The sequence below is a fragment of the Loa loa genome, assembly GCF_000183805.2.
Source record: "Loa loa unplaced genomic scaffold supercont3.12, whole genome shotgun sequence".
Classification (NCBI taxonomy): Eukaryota; Metazoa; Nematoda; class Chromadorea; order Rhabditida; family Onchocercidae; genus Loa; species Loa loa.
The window spans coordinates 358213-375742 of NW_018108192.1; the positions used below are offsets into that span (position 1 = coordinate 358213).

At 34.8% G+C, this 17530-nt stretch overlaps 2 protein-coding genes across 2 annotated transcripts; both read right to left on the reverse strand.

Moving 5' to 3' along the window:
• Nucleotides 1-510: 510 nt before the first annotated feature.
• LOAG_00083 (hypothetical protein) lies at nt 511-5268 on the reverse strand. Its single transcript, XM_003135624.2, has 10 exons — nt 5017-5268; nt 4437-4500; nt 4112-4219; nt 3863-3994; nt 3514-3757; nt 2871-3018; nt 2050-2767; nt 1503-1913; nt 1070-1168; nt 511-844 (listed from the first exon to the last, which is right to left on the reverse strand). Exons 1-10 carry the CDS (start codon nt 5136-5138, stop codon nt 629-631), a joined length of 2262 nt encoding a protein of 753 aa, XP_003135672.1. The 5' UTR covers nt 5139-5268; the 3' UTR covers nt 511-628.
• Nucleotides 5269-11268: 6000 nt separating this feature from the next.
• Nucleotides 11269-17023, reverse strand: LOAG_00084 (atypical/RIO/RIO1 protein kinase). Its single transcript, XM_020445339.1, has 11 exons — nt 16859-17023; nt 16494-16525; nt 16352-16394; nt 15900-16003; nt 15443-15648; nt 15045-15231; nt 14509-14751; nt 14338-14429; nt 13495-13675; nt 13085-13240; nt 11269-12317 (listed from the first exon to the last, which is right to left on the reverse strand). Exons 1-11 carry the CDS (start codon nt 17001-17003, stop codon nt 12219-12221), a joined length of 1488 nt encoding a protein of 495 aa, XP_020304187.1. The 5' UTR covers nt 17004-17023; the 3' UTR covers nt 11269-12218.
• Between the last annotated feature and the right edge of the window lie 507 nt (nt 17024-17530).

Genomic DNA, 17530 nt, shown 5'->3' on the forward strand with positions numbered 1-17530 from the left:
GAAATCACTGGAAACTGGTGTGCATGACCTCAGCACTTGATAATCATGCGTAAATAATATTTATAAATACGTAAGCTGCTTGACACTAGTACAAATGAAATCCCGTATGGATCAGCTACACTTAAAATCATCGGATTTCAACAAAAAAATGATGTACATAATCCAATGGGAATACATTTTTCCTCCGAGAAATTTCTCATTTGTATATCTCTGAAAATTCAAATATCATAAAGCTAAAAAACAGAAATACAAATGTAGTATTAACACTCGTCCAGTGGACATTCGATCAAAAACATACAAAATGCAACAGTGCATACAAATTGTTACACTAAATTTACATTTAAATACTTGAATAGCTTTAGAGCAATCCTAGACAATAGGTATATGTTCATATTGTGCGTTTCTATTCAGGACCAATGTTTGCATAAATATTCCAAAACTTGACTAACTGCCAGTTTTCAAGTATTAAACTATGATACTTATATACTTATAAATTGCTGAATAAACGGTCTTTTTTTCAAGTTTTATACTCATCCTAAGATTTGAAACGACATTCATTTTCCTCTAATCTCGAGTGGTACGAAATGAAATCAAAACATATTTTTGCATAAAAAGTATAAATTCTAAGTTATTTCATAGCAACAGGTCGATGATTAACATCGGGCTCGAAGGGCAGGTGCCGTATTGTAGAAGAGCCTTCTTGACTGGCAATCGAATCAACAGGATGACCTGGAATTGTTACTGACATCGACGAGTCAGCTGCAGACAATTCATCAGCTAATGATCGATTGGAGCCGTTCCGTTGCAATACAGACAACAATTTGGGGTTTGTTGTAGCTAACTTCTGCAAAGTCAAGAAGTTTTTAAGAGCATTTAAATTTTTGAGAGCTCCAAGTTATTTAAAATCTTCTATAAATACTTCGGCAAATCACTGCCTTTCTCTCTCTGTCTTACTACATTACATCTATGACTCGTCTATACAATACAGCTAAGGTGGTTAAAATCAGGCAAGAGAGGTGATTAAAATTAGGTAGTTAAAAAAAAAAACAAAAATAAAAACGAAAATAACCTGCAGAACAGAAGCCGTAGTATGACTAAGAGCATTTTTCATTGGCGTATATTCACTCGACAAAGGAACATCAGCCTTATTATGTTTTAAAGCTTCAATCTATAATATAATAAATGATCAGTGACTACATGATTTGTTGCCTATATTTTCTTTTTCATTTTCTTCTTTGTACAAGCTCTCGTTATGTTATCAGAAATATTTATTCGTTCGGCATCTACTTTATTGTTCAACAGATGCCTCACCGACAATATAACCAGCAGACTGAAATAAATGACATCGTCAAGAGCAAAATGATTAACATCCCTTCGCCAAGCAGTTTCAGGAGAAATCACACTGCCTTCTGATAATTTTTGTATCCTGATTTCCGTGAGTTAGATTTATCCTTAATTCAATTCTCAAGCGAAGGATTATAACAAGAACGAAAAGAGCTCACCTCAGAATTCTCAATATGCAGAGCTGGGGGGACTACAGACACTGAAGGCGCACCCCCGCGTGTTCGACTCATAATAGAAGCCAACTTGGCTTTTCGCATTTCACGCTCACGTTGTTCTCTTTCCAGAAATCCGTCCTGAATTCGACGTCTTTCTTCCATTGAATTTTTTTCTTCTGCCAATTTCAAGTCTTCTGCTTCCAATCCATCAGCCTTCAGCGTTGAATTGTTCTGAGCCGATGATCCAATCTCTTCTTTGGCAAGGTTAATGTTTGCTTCAGCGACAGAAACACCGCTTTCTTTCTTATCTTCTGCTATTTCGTAAGGTTTCTGAATGGTTATTTCGTCCTGCATACAACCTCGTCCAGTTTCAGGAAAGCGCTCATCTATAACTGATTCTTTTTGTACGAATTCCTGAAACAGAAACAATGGCACTTACTGGAATCAAAATTAGTTACTTTATCTTTTCTATTTCAAAAATCTCAAAAGAAAAAAAACCAACTACAAATCTCTTAAGGATTTGCTCTGAATTTTCTACTGAAGAACAAACCTCCGCTGTGCTTTCTATATTTCCTTGCTCTTCATCAACAAGTTTAGAATGCGATGAATCTGGACATACTGTGACAGGATCATCATGATCTATTTCTGATATTTCCGTAAAACTTTGTATTTCTATTTGGGACTCTTTTAGAACACCATTTCCCTTCTGCTGCTCCTTATGCATTTCTGTTTCCTGATCAACGACCATATCAACCATCGAAACTAGCGCTGCAGTATCCGTCTTTGCCCCACTCACAGATTTATCTTCTTTTTCGCATGAAAGGTCATGCAGAGGAGCAGCTGTGGTTTCTGTTGCGCAACCTAGTGCACTTTCAGGAATTACCTTTCCTTCCATATCAGCATTACTTTCCCGCATATCACCTCTCACAACTTCAGAAGCATAGTCGGTAGTTTCCATCCTTTCTTTCTCATCAGAAACTTCCACCATAACACATTTCCCATCTAACTTTTTAATTCCATTGACATTAGGAACCGGATTTACGATTTCTTTTATATTTATGACATTTTTAGCTCCTGTAGTAGCTATGTCATATTGAGCTTTGATATCGTCGTTCCCCAGAGTTAAAACTGTTTCATTCATTTGATCACCAGATGGTTTTTGCAGTATAGCTTGAGCCTTGGTTTTGTTATATGTTTTTAGTCCAGTTGACTTATGTACTCCTCTTGCCACAGGCTTAGTTTTCAAAGTAATTTTCGCTTCCGATGATCTGAAATGAAAAATAGCTCTCAAATGCCTAAAAATTAATTTTAAAAAACCAAATGCAAGGATTACATCAGTAATTGGCAATACAAAATTAGTAGAATGCTTACGTAGATTGTACAATTGGAGGTTTCTGTCCATAAAGTGGAGGCACATGTTGTTGAACAAGGTTTTTTGCCCTAATCGGCACTTCATTCACTACAGGTGATGCTGCCTTTGTAGCACTTAGTGGAGCTTGTACCGCAGATTGACGATGAACTATAAAAGTTTTTTGATACATCTACTTATTGTTGTAGATAGTATCCGAAATCACACTCCTCTCCATCCAAAGATAATCGACATCGTTGGTTAGAAAAAACAGTGCAATAAGAATTACTTCAACGAACATGACCTATCAAAATGAAGTCCACAATATTTACTGCTTACTGTAACTGTGCTAACTTTAATAATTTAACGAATACGAGTTGTCCACAAATGTATAAGACATAATACCACGCGCAAATACGAAAAGAATTTCTGTGTCATAAGTTGGACTGACTGCAAAAATACATGAATGTTACTGTCTTTATATTAACACCAGATCACGCACCAATGGTCGTCAACAAGAATTAGGAGAATCAGCGACATGAACTATCTCTGAATATGTAAACTCCAAATGCAACTTAAAAAAATGAAATGTAAAACTTCAACAGATTGAAACTGTCTAACATACACGCACGAGTGAAATACAAATAGTGCAAAGGAAAAAAATACTGGATGTTTGGTTGAATTTCGTAGTCTTGATCGGCTTCGGTGTAATCAACATAGACTGCGTCATGAAATTTGAAGTACGCTTATGGCGTGTCTTCAGCTCCGGTCGAGCTACATATAGGCTTTCTGTCATTGACGCTCCGGTATAATGACGTGAATCATAAGGTGGAGTCAGTGTTGCATGGCTAGACGAACCAGACGCTGCAGTTGGACTACGTTCAGATGGGATGAGCTTGCGATCATATACCTGAAGAAAAAAAAAAAAAAACTTTAAAGATGAGCTGAGCTATTCAGAAAAAAAAAATAGGAATAGAGCTACTCAAAGAATTTTCAGTAATCTGAAATGTGAAACCTTTTGCTCTCTAGTAAGTTGGGTCAGATATTCCAGTTCACGAGGCGTGCTGCTACCAAACGCATATACTGGTCGCGATTTATGTTGTACTGTAAGACGTGACGCCAATGCATGCACTTTCGCTAACATAGCCTAAAAATGAAATGTTAAAAATATAAGATTATATTATAGTAATATCAGGGACCGCAACTCAGAAATTCGTCGGAATCCGGTAAGTTAATAGATGGTTTAAAAACTAATTTTAATTACTTCTTTCTTCTCTTTCTCCTTTTCAGCCAAAATTTGAGTGCGACGATCCAAAACCGCTTTTGCTCGTAACATTTCCCGTTGCTGAGCTTCCCGCTGTTTCAATAGATGCTATAAAATGAAACGTGAAAAGATGCAAAACGCCAGTGTTATGTACAATTTATGTTAACCAAATATCACATTCTAATTTAGATCGAATGTTTCTTAAGCTACAAAAACGCACTAACAATGGCAATCACCGGAATCTCTGTTCTGCCACTAAAAATAATGCAAAAAAACAACGAATGATGAAGAAATACTAAATATATATGTTAACACACAAGCCTACCCCTTTTTTCTGAGCGACAGCCCGCGCCATTTTTTCATCGTGCAATTTCCTTGCCAATCTCTGCCTATAAAACAATATGAAAGGGATTATATCGTTTATAGACTCATTCTCGACAAATCACTCGCTCTCTGCCTGCTTCATCGACATTGTTTCATCCAAATGGTCGCCGTACAAAAAATATAATACAATTGCTCGCAAGATTTTTTCCCGAATTTTTCAAGAAAATATGTTGATTCTATCTCTCAGTTATAATTGTAAAAAATAAAATATTTCATTTGCCATCAGTCACTGTATTTTATCTGTTGCTGTTCAATATATTTGACGCATTTAGTATGCCAAAAGAAAAACGATACAAAACTTACAAATAAAAATGAACAAATTCTAATCACTGACTGGACTTAATTCTAATTTCATTTGAAATTACCAAGTGGTAAATTTCAAGTTTTCAAACGCGAACTGTATTACATTTAAAATAGAAAAATTCGAAATAAAGATTAAAACGTCGTCTTACACAGCCAATAGATATCTCTTTTCGAAATGCCAATTCCCTACAAATCTTACAAAAAAAAAAAAAAGAAACCTCTGTTCGATTTCTTCTTTTATAGCTGCTCGTCGTTTGGCCACTTCTTCAGCATTATCCTTCCGAGCTGAAAAAATGTAGCTGGAGCGACTCAATACTGCGTTCCGAAGAGCGTCACCCATCGCCCACTTTTACCTTAAAATTTACCACCCGATATGCATCCAAAAAAACATCTGATTAACAATGTCATTACAACAGCATGTAATTTAGGACGATGCAATGTTTTTCAAAATGTCAGCGCAATGACTGTTAATTTAAAAAAATATCCATTATACCTACTGATCAGATCAAATGTATTACCTGCAGCCTAATTTAGGCAAACTCAAGTTCTTATAGGTGACTGGGTTCGCATGAAAACAGTAAAGAGAATTGTAAAAGTGTGCGGAACACTAAACTTCCTCAATCGACCATATTCAATTGAATTACAACCACATAACTCTCTAATAAACATAAACAGATCTATTAGCAGCAATATGCACAATACCTCCTCAATAACTTTGAATGATTTAGTTCTGACATGACATAGCCAATAGTTACAACGAGAAGCATGACGCATAACAGAAGTAGAGCAAGGATAATATGCCACGTAGAATATTTCTTACATTTTGAAAAATAATTTCATGAATCCATTTCAACAATAAAAAGTGCGGTCATGCAATGTATGAACGAACACGAATTTCGAAACAAAGTAATTCATTTGTGAAAATGTATGAAACAAAGAAAATGATAATAACACCTGTAACAATGACGTGGACAGACACACGTTACCATATAATTTGAATCATTTTCTGTAATACAAAGGAAAAGAGATGGTACTCGCGAGAGAGAGTAACTCTAAACATAATTTTTCTTGTTCAACCTGTATTTACAAAACAAACTACAATTTAATAAATAGGGTTTAATTCAAAAGAAAAACGAGAGAAAGTACTAGAATGCAGTGGCATATATTAACTTAAATTAGCGTGCAATGGAACGTTGTTTTGTCGAGATCAATTTCATCAGTGAAACAATTCATCATTCTTTGTATAAAAGAACGAATTTCGACAATACAAAGAGAAATCAATAGCTTGAAAAATATTACGATAACATATAACAACAAAAACTGCATAGTCACTCACTGATATGCGGAATTGTAACGAAATGAGCACTGTAACAAATTGTCAAATGTTTCACTCATATCCAAATTATAAGTGGAAGTACACAGCGCAAAAAGAACAACTATTTTAAAGTTATGTTTTTTTTTTTTTTTTTTTATCATGAAACGTTGAGAAAACATGTCAATACATGATTAAATGTCGAGTGATTGAGGATGACGTAATTTAATGTTTCATAATTTATCTCACACTTCGACGCACTCCGCTGCACCATCTTTCAGAATATTACGATAGGAGGGAAGGTGGTCCACAGAAATTTACTTGTTGGAATTTTAAAAGATTTAAACAAAAGAAAAACCAAAAATATCAGTTCGAGTTCTCCAATAAATAACATTCAATTACCGGCAAATAAGTAGCTGAAAAAAGAAATGAATGCTCCTTCTGACCTTAAATGGGGAAAAAAAAAAAAAACTCGAAAAATTAAATGCAACAATCAAAACGACTCGGGAAAATATCACAGCAATCAAAGATGCAAATCCCATACCGTCACCGCCAATTTTCTGCTTCATACAACCGTAATTAGCAACGTATCGGAAACATGTCACGTGTCAATACGTTTTATAGAATACACCTGCGTTGATAAACACTTCGTAAATGACGAAATAGTGTAAAACAAATAGAGAGTTTCGACAAGCACTACAACAATAAATGTTCCATGTAACCAGAACTTTGAAAGTAAGATAGTGTCAAGAAAAGAGAGATGGAAAGGGCAAAAGATGACAAATATACTTAATCATTTGATGAAGAACTGACAAAATGGAGAACAATATTTGAGCCTCTTTCTTCTTGTTATTTCCGTCATTGGAAGCACAAAGAATAACATTATAATATAGAACAGAATTGATTGATATTACCTTGTTATTCCCTACTTACGACCAAGCTCTCCCACTTTAGTGTAAACGCAACAACATAATAATACGATTGAGTTCACCGCTTCCTGTAAGAAGCTAGCGTGCAGCATGCTTTCAACTGACCCAAATGAGTCTTAATAAACTATGTAATCGTTGAACGGTACATGAAACAAACTGATGAATGTGATATATTTCAACTTCAAAAATTTGTAAATTAGAAGCGACTGATCACTCCATTTATGAAGCATCAGAGCAGCAGAAGAATAATATTCGTTCACCAATAACAGATGTAGATGATGAACAAAAACGCAATTGGACAATGGTTCTCGACAAGAAACCTAAGCAAAGTTATGAGAGCTTTGAAAATACGAATTGTGTAAAATCAAAACAATAAGTGAATCTAACCCTGAAGTGCTTTTGCACTACTGGTAATTTAATTCTGAGTTCAGGAATTAATTAACCAGTATGACAGCACTAAACACTTCACATATATAATAATATCAGAATAGCTGAGGGTGTCGAAAGCACAAAAAGCATCGCAACCTGAAAACATACGAGTTTTATATGAAAAAACAAATGACGCGTTCAGTGAAAATCGGTTTGAACGAAATAAACAAAAAAGAATTAAGAGTCTTGTCTTCCTCGGTGAAGTATATAAAAAATGATATTTCCATTTTGGAAATATCTCAGTCTAGCAGCAGCCAACTGCAAAAAAATTCCAACATTGTGCCAAGTTTCAGAATCATCATCATAGTACTAATAGGTATCACTCACATTGATGTATTGCAGCAAAGACCAATTACATGATCGTCTCCCTGGCCTTCCACCCTCCCCGCAATCACTGTTTTGTCTCTTTCAAGTTTCTCGCAGTTGGCTTTTCAGTTAAGGCAATCTCTACAAATCAATGAACGACCAGTCGAGGCTTTTATAGGCTGATAGTATTCGTAAACAGAATTAAAAAAAAAAGAAAAAAAAAAAACCAAACGGTACTATTGAAAGCCTTCCTGAAGCTTGCAATGACGAAACAACTAAACAACGACCTCTCAGAATCAATAAACCATAGAAACTCTTTATAAATTTTACAGTGGTTGTTATGCCTACCATATTATCCCAACAAACTTTTTCGAACATAAGCAAGCAACAAGTTTCTTGCTTATGTTTGGAGAATTATATCTCCACCTCGACATCTAATGATTCTTGGATCAGAAGAATCACAGATCAAAACTATTGCTGAGAAGCGTACAAAAGGATAGATCCACTCCGCAATGATAATATATTCAGCTATATTCATCCCTACAATATCCATCTCTTAACAATTAAACATCACATTATATCCCAAGAAACAGGTTTCTTCGACATTGCGTGATGGTCCTTTATCATCCTATCAAACACGTCATTTTTCCTGAACGAGCAGTAAGCAATATGTTTCAGAAGTTTATATAACTCACACAATGAGTTAAGTATGCGGAGAATGCAGCCGTCATGTTTACCAAGTTCTCAGTAAACAATTACTCATCCTACTACGACAGAATTGTAATTTACTGGAGCTCATAGCCCGAGGTTACTGCTACACTTCATGAGAAACATTATGAAAATATACCGAGCAATCTTTGATTAGCTGAAATAATGACGACTACTACGATAACTAATAACATAAATTGATTGGAAGTTGAGAACAGACTCACCAAACCGCTCTGGACAGGGGTACAACATTGCCACTAGTCTTTGTTTTCCTTTTTACTTAAATTCGATGATTAATTACGGCACTAAGCCATTTTATTCATGCAATAATTAGTTATTAACTCATCAGCTACATCCAAAATTTTCAAGTGTTTAAAGGAGAAAACTATTATGGTGTTGGTGGTAGCGGAAAGAGTAGAAGAGAGAGACAGTAAAAAGTGCAAGCGAACAAATAAATGCTGTATACACCGCCAAGCAAACAAAACAACACCAACATCATACTCGACATTTCAAGAACTCCTTGAGTTCTCCCTCTGCAAAAATAAAAACAGCAGATACCAAAGGCAGAAGTAGCATTATCAAAATTATGACAAACAACCAGCAATTCCTACAGTCAACCATAGGTATACATCAGTTTTACCATATTTCTGAAATCTTGTTGGAAATTTCCAAAAAAACTCTACATAATTGAGATTTCTCAATACCCAATGCAATTCATTGCAACATGTTCCGTTTCTCCGATCATTTTTCAAAGTGTCTTCTTTAAGGTAACACAGTCTTCATTACCTTAAGTCTTCAAACATTCCCTAAAAACTCGCTCAAAATCGCTTATGTCAAACGCTTATGTCAACTTATGTCAATTCAGAAAACTACCGTCATTTTCAAAGTCCACCAATAAATGTCAAATCTTTATGATGACTGTTAGGAAAGCTAAGTGCACATAGAAATCGGTGTGACCTGGAATGAGATGACTGAGTAATCGAACAACACGAAAAATAATCATAAACATTGATTTTGTAAATTTTGGAACAAGCTAAGCCATATTTGGTCCTATGAGTAGTAGGCCATGGATGTGTGTAATGTGCCAGTAAGATGGCAGTAATAGCAATGTTACTATGACAACGTTTCACCAAAAAGGAACTAGAACAGCCTCACTTATTCCACCTAGACCAAGCCAAGACTGGAATCAATCATTAGTTGAGAAGGTCTTCTTCTAGCCTCTGCATATATCTTAAGGTATTTTCATTCCTCTTCGTTTCACTCAACTAACAATAATTCAATCCATCTCATTTATCGCTGCTATTCTATCTCTGCATTCTGATGAATTACCCTCCCTGTCTATTGCAAAAAGTTCAATTATTTCCTAGCAATTATCATTCTCTTAACAGACAAACGAATCCTATGTTGGGGAATCCTATGTCCCTATGTTAACCACTTTTATCACTTCCTATTCCACACAAAGTATTGTATCACTTTGAAACAAATGTTCATCGGAAGTTCCAACAATCGATAACTGCAAGTAACGCAGATAGAACAAATGCCAGGAAGTGACTAACAGTGATCGGTGAAAGAAAAAGAAAACATTATAACGCCCCGGACTATTTATACTAGTGGGATGAGACAAATGTTTCATTCACAGCACAATAGGATGCAATTCTGCGCTCATTCCTTTAATAGTATGTTAAAGCCTGATAACCCAACAATCCTTCAATAACAGTAGGTTAATCCCTTCCTCCCTTCAGTTCATGCCATTCTCGACTGTTGATTATATCTTTAGACCAAAGATAGGTTCGTCAGTTAAACGAAAAAGGAGCAAAATTACTGAAACAAAATCTCGCTTGGTGTTAAATTATTATTCAATCTTCCAAATGATATCTTGTAATGATTCAATGATACCACTTTCTTCCAATGATATAGTTATTGTGGATGGAAGTTCGATGAAACTGCACGATCTGTGACAAGACGTACCCGCGGAACTATTATGTTACATCAGGCTTACGTATCAATGACAGAGAAAGAAAGTGAGGGTAAGGAATGAGTCACTAATAAGTCAAAACAAGTCTTTTCAATGGATAGAATGGGAAGGATGAGGGAGGGAGAGAGAGAGAGAGAAAGAGGAAGAGAGATGACTCAGAAAGGATATAGAGTCAAGAGATCGTAAGATATTCTGTCGGGTTGCCGAGTCAGATATCATCCGGATAAGTCGTGGGAAAGCGATCTAGTGAGGATGGATATTGCAAAACGCTGAAACGCCGAATTCTGTAAAGTTCGTTGAATGGATGACACATGGATGTTGATGTTCAACTCAAATATTCGTGAGTGATGTGAAGTTATACGCAGAGTCAATATGTCATAAGCTTACAGGAACACTTCCAACCATTTAGTGTTTCGAAAGAATTACTGTAAACTTATACTAATTGAATCGATATTGGTAGTCATGAAATGGAAGGCAAGGTCACAATACATCAGATGTTGCCATCACTTGCCACCTTTCAAGCGAATTGCACATAGAATCAACACTATATAAACTACGTCCTTGCAAAGAATGCCGAACCAGAAATTTCGGTTTGTTGAACGTCCATGAGTGCTGGGCCACCCTCGTCAATAATTTATGTGTCTCTCTCCTTCCTACCGACTCTGCAAGTTCTCCGTCTTTTCGACATCAACCTCATAAGAGTGACTGAGAGAAGCTGATAATGAAACTAACATAAGTATCTCGCTTAGGTAACAGCTTTTGTCGTAGCTCTGTCTTTACGAACAAATAAAAGAAAAACCAATTAATTTTGCGTTTTTCTTGAAAATATTTTTATTTACAGTAGCATAACAGAACACGTGCGGCATTCCTGACACAGTGAATCCATGTTTAAGTATGTGGCGCAATCTTTTGAATGAGTCACACTAATTCTCCAACCTCATGGAGGCAGTTATGAAAATAGAAGAGTGGTTAAGTAACAACTGAGAAATCCGATGAATCACACTTATATTTCCAACAAATTCCTAAAAATTTTGGCAACACACCAGTCGGAAATTTTTCGAGGATGACAAAAAAAATAGAGTGATGAATAGCGGGAGGCTCGGAAGGAACAGCTATATATTCAAAAAGAACAACTGAAGCGATAAAAAACACCAGTTTTTCTTTCGTTAATAAGCAGGAACAAAAGTTATAGTACTGACAGTGGTAATGACGATGGTCGTGGTGTTAATAATAAGAGTGATACTAACAGTAATAACTGACGCAAAAATTTATGCCGCCTGAAATAAGATTTCCATTTCCATACCTTATATATGGTATTAGAACTAAAAAGGATGATAATGCCTACAAAATTAGCAAAAGACAAAGCAAAAGATAATTATAAAAGATTTTTAATTAAAGATAGAACATTTAAAGAACGTATTTCAAGATGTTGCTTTTAAGAAGTGTATCAAGCAAATATATTGGAAACAACTTCCACGAATTTAAAAATCTTTAAAAAAGATTTGAGCTCAAAATATCATACAAAACAACATTGGTACTAAAGATCAATTAAGGGAGTATTGACAAGAAGTTGTGAATAATGAAGTGCTGCCGCTGCCAAAATATGTAAACTAGTAACTTGGATTTTACAAGACGATCACACGAAGAAATTATATTCTGCACTTCTTGGTGAACTAATCAGTATTTCTAATTGGAGAAGAGAATGAAACCACCATAAAAACGTTCCATTCCGGTATATTTTGTGCACTGGCTACATTACTATCAACATTTATTAGTCTTATTGTGGCGCTTCTTGATATGCTTCGGTATCTTCGTTAATCGACTGGCGCGCTTTTCTTCTTTTACCAGCCGTTTTCGCTCCTGAAAAATGTGTCTAAACATATACATACAGTTTGGTTTGACAAAACCAATTTTAAGTCAATTCTTGGGATGTACAAAACATTTTGCGTAAGGTATCACTAATATCCGGTTGCAAATCGTAAGTAAGCCATATATTGTAAATTTCGACTATCATTTAAATCAAAGTAATGACCCAAATCAGCCCTATTACTGATTAATTCCACAAAATCTGGAGATGTGATAAAAAAAATCAACAGTAAATAATCTTAATAAAAACCAAGACAAAATCAAATATTTTGGCTGAAAATAAACGAAGAAGAAAAAGAATTTTTTAACATTATCAAATAATATTGAAAGAAAGTTTGTAGACATAATTTTCGAATTACAGCGCCGGTAAATTTTTTAACATTATGCAGATTTGGAAACATTATTCAAGCGAACGCGAACGTGTCTAACAATTAACAGCGAAAATACTTTATTCTGCTGGAAGGATTTCACTGTCCACTTTAAAAGAAAAGGAATGAAATCATTTACTTTCTTGAAGAGAATTATTTCCACAAAGCACTTTGCTCTCATCACGTCTTATGAAAAGAGATTTTTAAGTAGTGAACAACTTAAAAAGATTTAGGCTCGAATTTTAGAATATTTTAACATTTGCTTAAGTCAATACAAATTGGTTTATTGGACTTTGAAGACTCATTCATGATGAGAAAGTGCGGAAGATTTATTTTCCTCAAAAGAAATTTAATACTGACTACACAGCCGTGCACATATTTTCCTTTACAAACCTTTTTCGTATTCGGGGATTCATCACGACTGCGTATATAGATGGCTACTTTGCGATTTTTTCGTTCTTTTTCGCCAGAGATTGATAACTCTATTGAGCCAGGATATTGATTTAAACCTCTTTGATCTTCTAGTTCGTCACTTTCAAACTCATTTCCCTACAAAAAATACTGCATGTCCAAGAAACGCTCTCTCTAACCAACATAATGATGCAACACAAAGAGTTACAGAAGCAGTACATTTAAAGACTTATACACAAACGGAAATTGCTCCATAAAACTATTAAAAATTAAACAACTTCACAAAATTCTGCTGCATATGTTTTTTCCACACTTTATCTTAAGAAAAAATGCTTATCACCAATGAAAAAAAAGACATTCAAAATCCAAAAGTGACTTGAAATAATCTTTACCTCATCTATACTCTGATCTTCATCACACCTCACTTGTGAGATCATCATCTGAAACGGATTTGGAATTTCTCCACCAGCTTTTGTAATTTGTTGATCACGTTCAAAGTAAAGCACTTGTTCTAACTTTTGAGCAATAAAGGCATTCATAAACAGGGCATCATCAGCTGGTGTTTCAGAAGTCCTGCAAAAATGATACAAGAATTTTTATAAGAAAACGAGGATATTCTTGAAATAAAAAGTTTTTAAAAATCTTAACTTAGGCCAAGTTACGTTCAGCTTTTCATCTTTAAATTTCTTAAATTTAGAGTTTTAGTAACTAGTTCCTAAATCACAATCTTTAATACCAGTACGCTTAATAAGAAAATTTTCTTGGAAAATGTAATATTTCTGTCCGAAAAGGAACTTAGCGCCATAATTCAGTTGCTTTCAGCAAAAACTGTCTTTAATATGAACATAGAATCTGAAAAAGTAATACGATAATATTTAATTAAAATTGAATCTGTTGCACGTGTTTATGCAGTCACTTAAATTTTAAGTGGTTTCCAACCGGCGATATGCAGACCGCAAATGGTCTACGAGAATTAAAACATGGTCCACCAAGGTGATTAAAAATTATTTTCTTTCTTTTTTATATTATAATGTTACTCTAAGTTTAACTAATACATTAAAAGTTTTGATTAACGCTTATTTTCAAATTAACGGAATTTATTCAAAAAGAAAAGCCAAATTGGTTCCTAGTCGAGAAAGATTGGGAATCACTGCTTTAGAATAACGAAGGCAACAATGACTTTTATTATTAGCGAGTAGAAAAGAATAAGTAGAAACTGCATTAAGGAAAATTACCTTTTACTCATAAGTTCCTGTAATTGACTTTCCGTTTTGATAGATGGATCAGCCACCAAAAGAAAAAGATCTCTAGTAGAAAGCACAGAAACCTGCAACTAACACTGTATTAACTACAAATCTTCCAAATTTAGCAGTCTCAAGAAAAAAAATCTTCAACAAAAGCCTTACCCCCCTACTTCTGAAGAATTTTGTGACATTCGAGCAGTCTGAACGAAGAAATTCTAGAGAACGTGGATGATCGTGCTCTACTGATTGTGATACATCAATTATGTACAACTTTCCTTCTTTAACCATAATATTGTATTCGGATAAATCGGCATGTACCAGCCGACAATCTCTGTAGATTTTCCGCATATAATCCACTAGTTTGATATAAAGCGTATCAGCAAGCTTATGTGACAGCTCAGCATCCTAAATTCAGTTAAATAATCTCTTTGTCAACAAAGAAGTTTGAGACTTAAGATAACGAATAACTAATCAGTAACAAAAATGGTAATTAATAATAATAATAATAAAATAATAATAATAATAATAATAATAATAATAATAATAATAATAATAATAATAATAATAATAATAATAATAATAATGACACTGATAATAGCAATAATAAATAATAATAATAATAAAAATAACGGAAATTTCCGTGTCAGAAACAACCTACCACGTCATATAACAAAAAATTATTGGATCTGGACACGAACTTTTAAAAGTGCTGCTGGCCAACCATCGGCACCAATAAAATCCATAACCACAACATTCTGCTTAACGATTACAGGTTTTGGAACAGGAAGTCCGACAGAATGCATTCGGGACAGATTCCTCATTTCTTTTTCTGCCCACACTGTGATCATTTTTCTTGGATTATGCTTGGAGTAACCATGCCGATATCTGTAGAGCAAATACACCTCTTGTTTATCTCAGCGGTAACTTATTTTAACGGAAGTCTTGCAAATAACTTAAGGGGGCTGTACTTTACGACATTAATACTTCAAAAAAGATCAATGTGACCTTTTTTTTCTGACTACTTATATTCCTCTGGCATATTTTTGGATAGCGGTGCAGTTCACAACATATTTGTAAAAAATCCAAGTAAAATAACCTGAATTCACCACTAACGTATCTGTCGCGATCTCGAAAGATGAGTATGCTTGTTTTATACACCTTCACAGCCAGACTTTTGCCATCACCTGTTAAAGCATGATAAACATTCGCCTCTTTACCAGTACTAACGCATCCTTCAATTTTATCGAAAATATCTCTTTGCATAAGTCGCCTTAATATAAGCAAAGTGCGTTTATCCAGAACCTTGAAAGAAAAGAAAGATAAATGAATGAAATCAAGTGAAAATAAAAACACAGAGGTCTAATGTTCAATGTACTTCTATTCGATTGCATATTTTACTATCAAACTATTTCAAACAGTTTCGCACTAAATAAAGAAACTCATTTTGGAATGCTTGTGCTGTAGTAAATTATACTGTTGAATAAGGAGTACAACAATGGACATGTAAACCAACACTTTGTTTTCCTCTAATAACACATAAAAAGTTCCATTACCTGTTCTGCAGTTGCTCGATCAGAACGATCTTTACATATAGTCTTCACCGAGGAAAATCTTTCCATCAACTTCCGGTTCCAGAACTCACTCAGACCAGTTCGACCTGCAGTGAGTGTTATTCCTGCAGAAGCACAATCAAAACTCGCATCTACTACGGGAAACCAAATTAAAAAAGAAAAAAACGGAAGCTATCAGTTTACTCGAATAGTCTTAAACTGCAACTTAGATGTGACCTTTTATAATAGCCTAGACACCTACAACATAATAATCTTACTCAGATAATTTTTATGAAGCTATCTATAGGAAGCAGACTATCTTTTCACAGTAATGGATCAGCAAAAAAATTATAAACCATAAGCAATTTGCAGTATATTTGATCACAAAAGCTTCATTATACTTGCCATCTGAAATTCAGTAATAAGAAAAACTTCGATAAGGGATGGAAACTCACCCGTAGTACCTTTCGACACAGTGTTCAGCGAGTCAGTAAATAGCTTAAAGAAAACATAATTCAATAATTTGAACGTCCATGACAAAAAAAAGAGATAGAACAAGAAAAGTACAGAAATAAAGATCGAAATCCGAAATCATACCTTACTGCTACTGCCCAACTTCCGAGTAAGATCTAAAAAACAGACCAACATCGACGAAAGCAACAAAGTAACAAAGAGTTGATATCAAAATGCAAGTAGATAACCTCCACATTATTTTTTCTTAAAGGAAGCACCTGTGGCAAACAAGATTCAAACTAATCAAGCGCACCATTTCTTACTTCCAAACATTTCTTATTTCTACAGCGGTGCAATCATCCTTATTTACTAACTCGCCTTGCAAGCCTCTTGCAGGAGTATCGAGCTAACCTACACAACGATATCTGTTAATGCTAACTTCTTACTTTGTTTGAGGAACAAAGCATAATAAACCAAAATAACATCAGTCACGATGAATGTAAACCTACCATCATAATCATCGTCATACATGCTCACCCAGTCATCATCTTCATCGTCAACATCACCGTCATCATTCCTTTCATTGTTTTCGGCAATCTGCTCTTTACTGACAAACTCCCAACTGCCTTTACTAACAGCTGTGATCCTCGCCATTTTGCACAACAAAACCTAAATTCCGACAATTAGTCCTGCTGAAGCTACAGCACTATGATCACCTGGCATATGATGCAGCCAACCTACAATAAGTTCTGTGGTCGGTTATAGTTAAATTCATACAGCAAGTATTTTTAAGAAAGCAACTGTGATAACCATGATTCAACGAATCATCCTCATTTATTACTGGCTTTGCACGTCTCTCGCAGGAGTATCGAGCTACACAATGACATCTGTCAATGTTAATTTTTTATTCACATAACATGAAATATGGTGCATAAAAATCAAGTGTATCACTTGGCAAACCATTCAGAAATTCGAGTAGCTCTTTGCACTTGTAATTCCCCTCCTTTATGGTGAAGGATCCTTTGTCATGCCTATTCTTCAATAAAAGGAGCTTTGAATAAAAAACGCACATTATATTACAGCTGTCATCCTTCTAACTATACATCACTATTACTAACGATAAAAAGAGATAATCTTTCAGAACTCTACGTTCTCCCCGACTAAATATTAAATGAGGACCC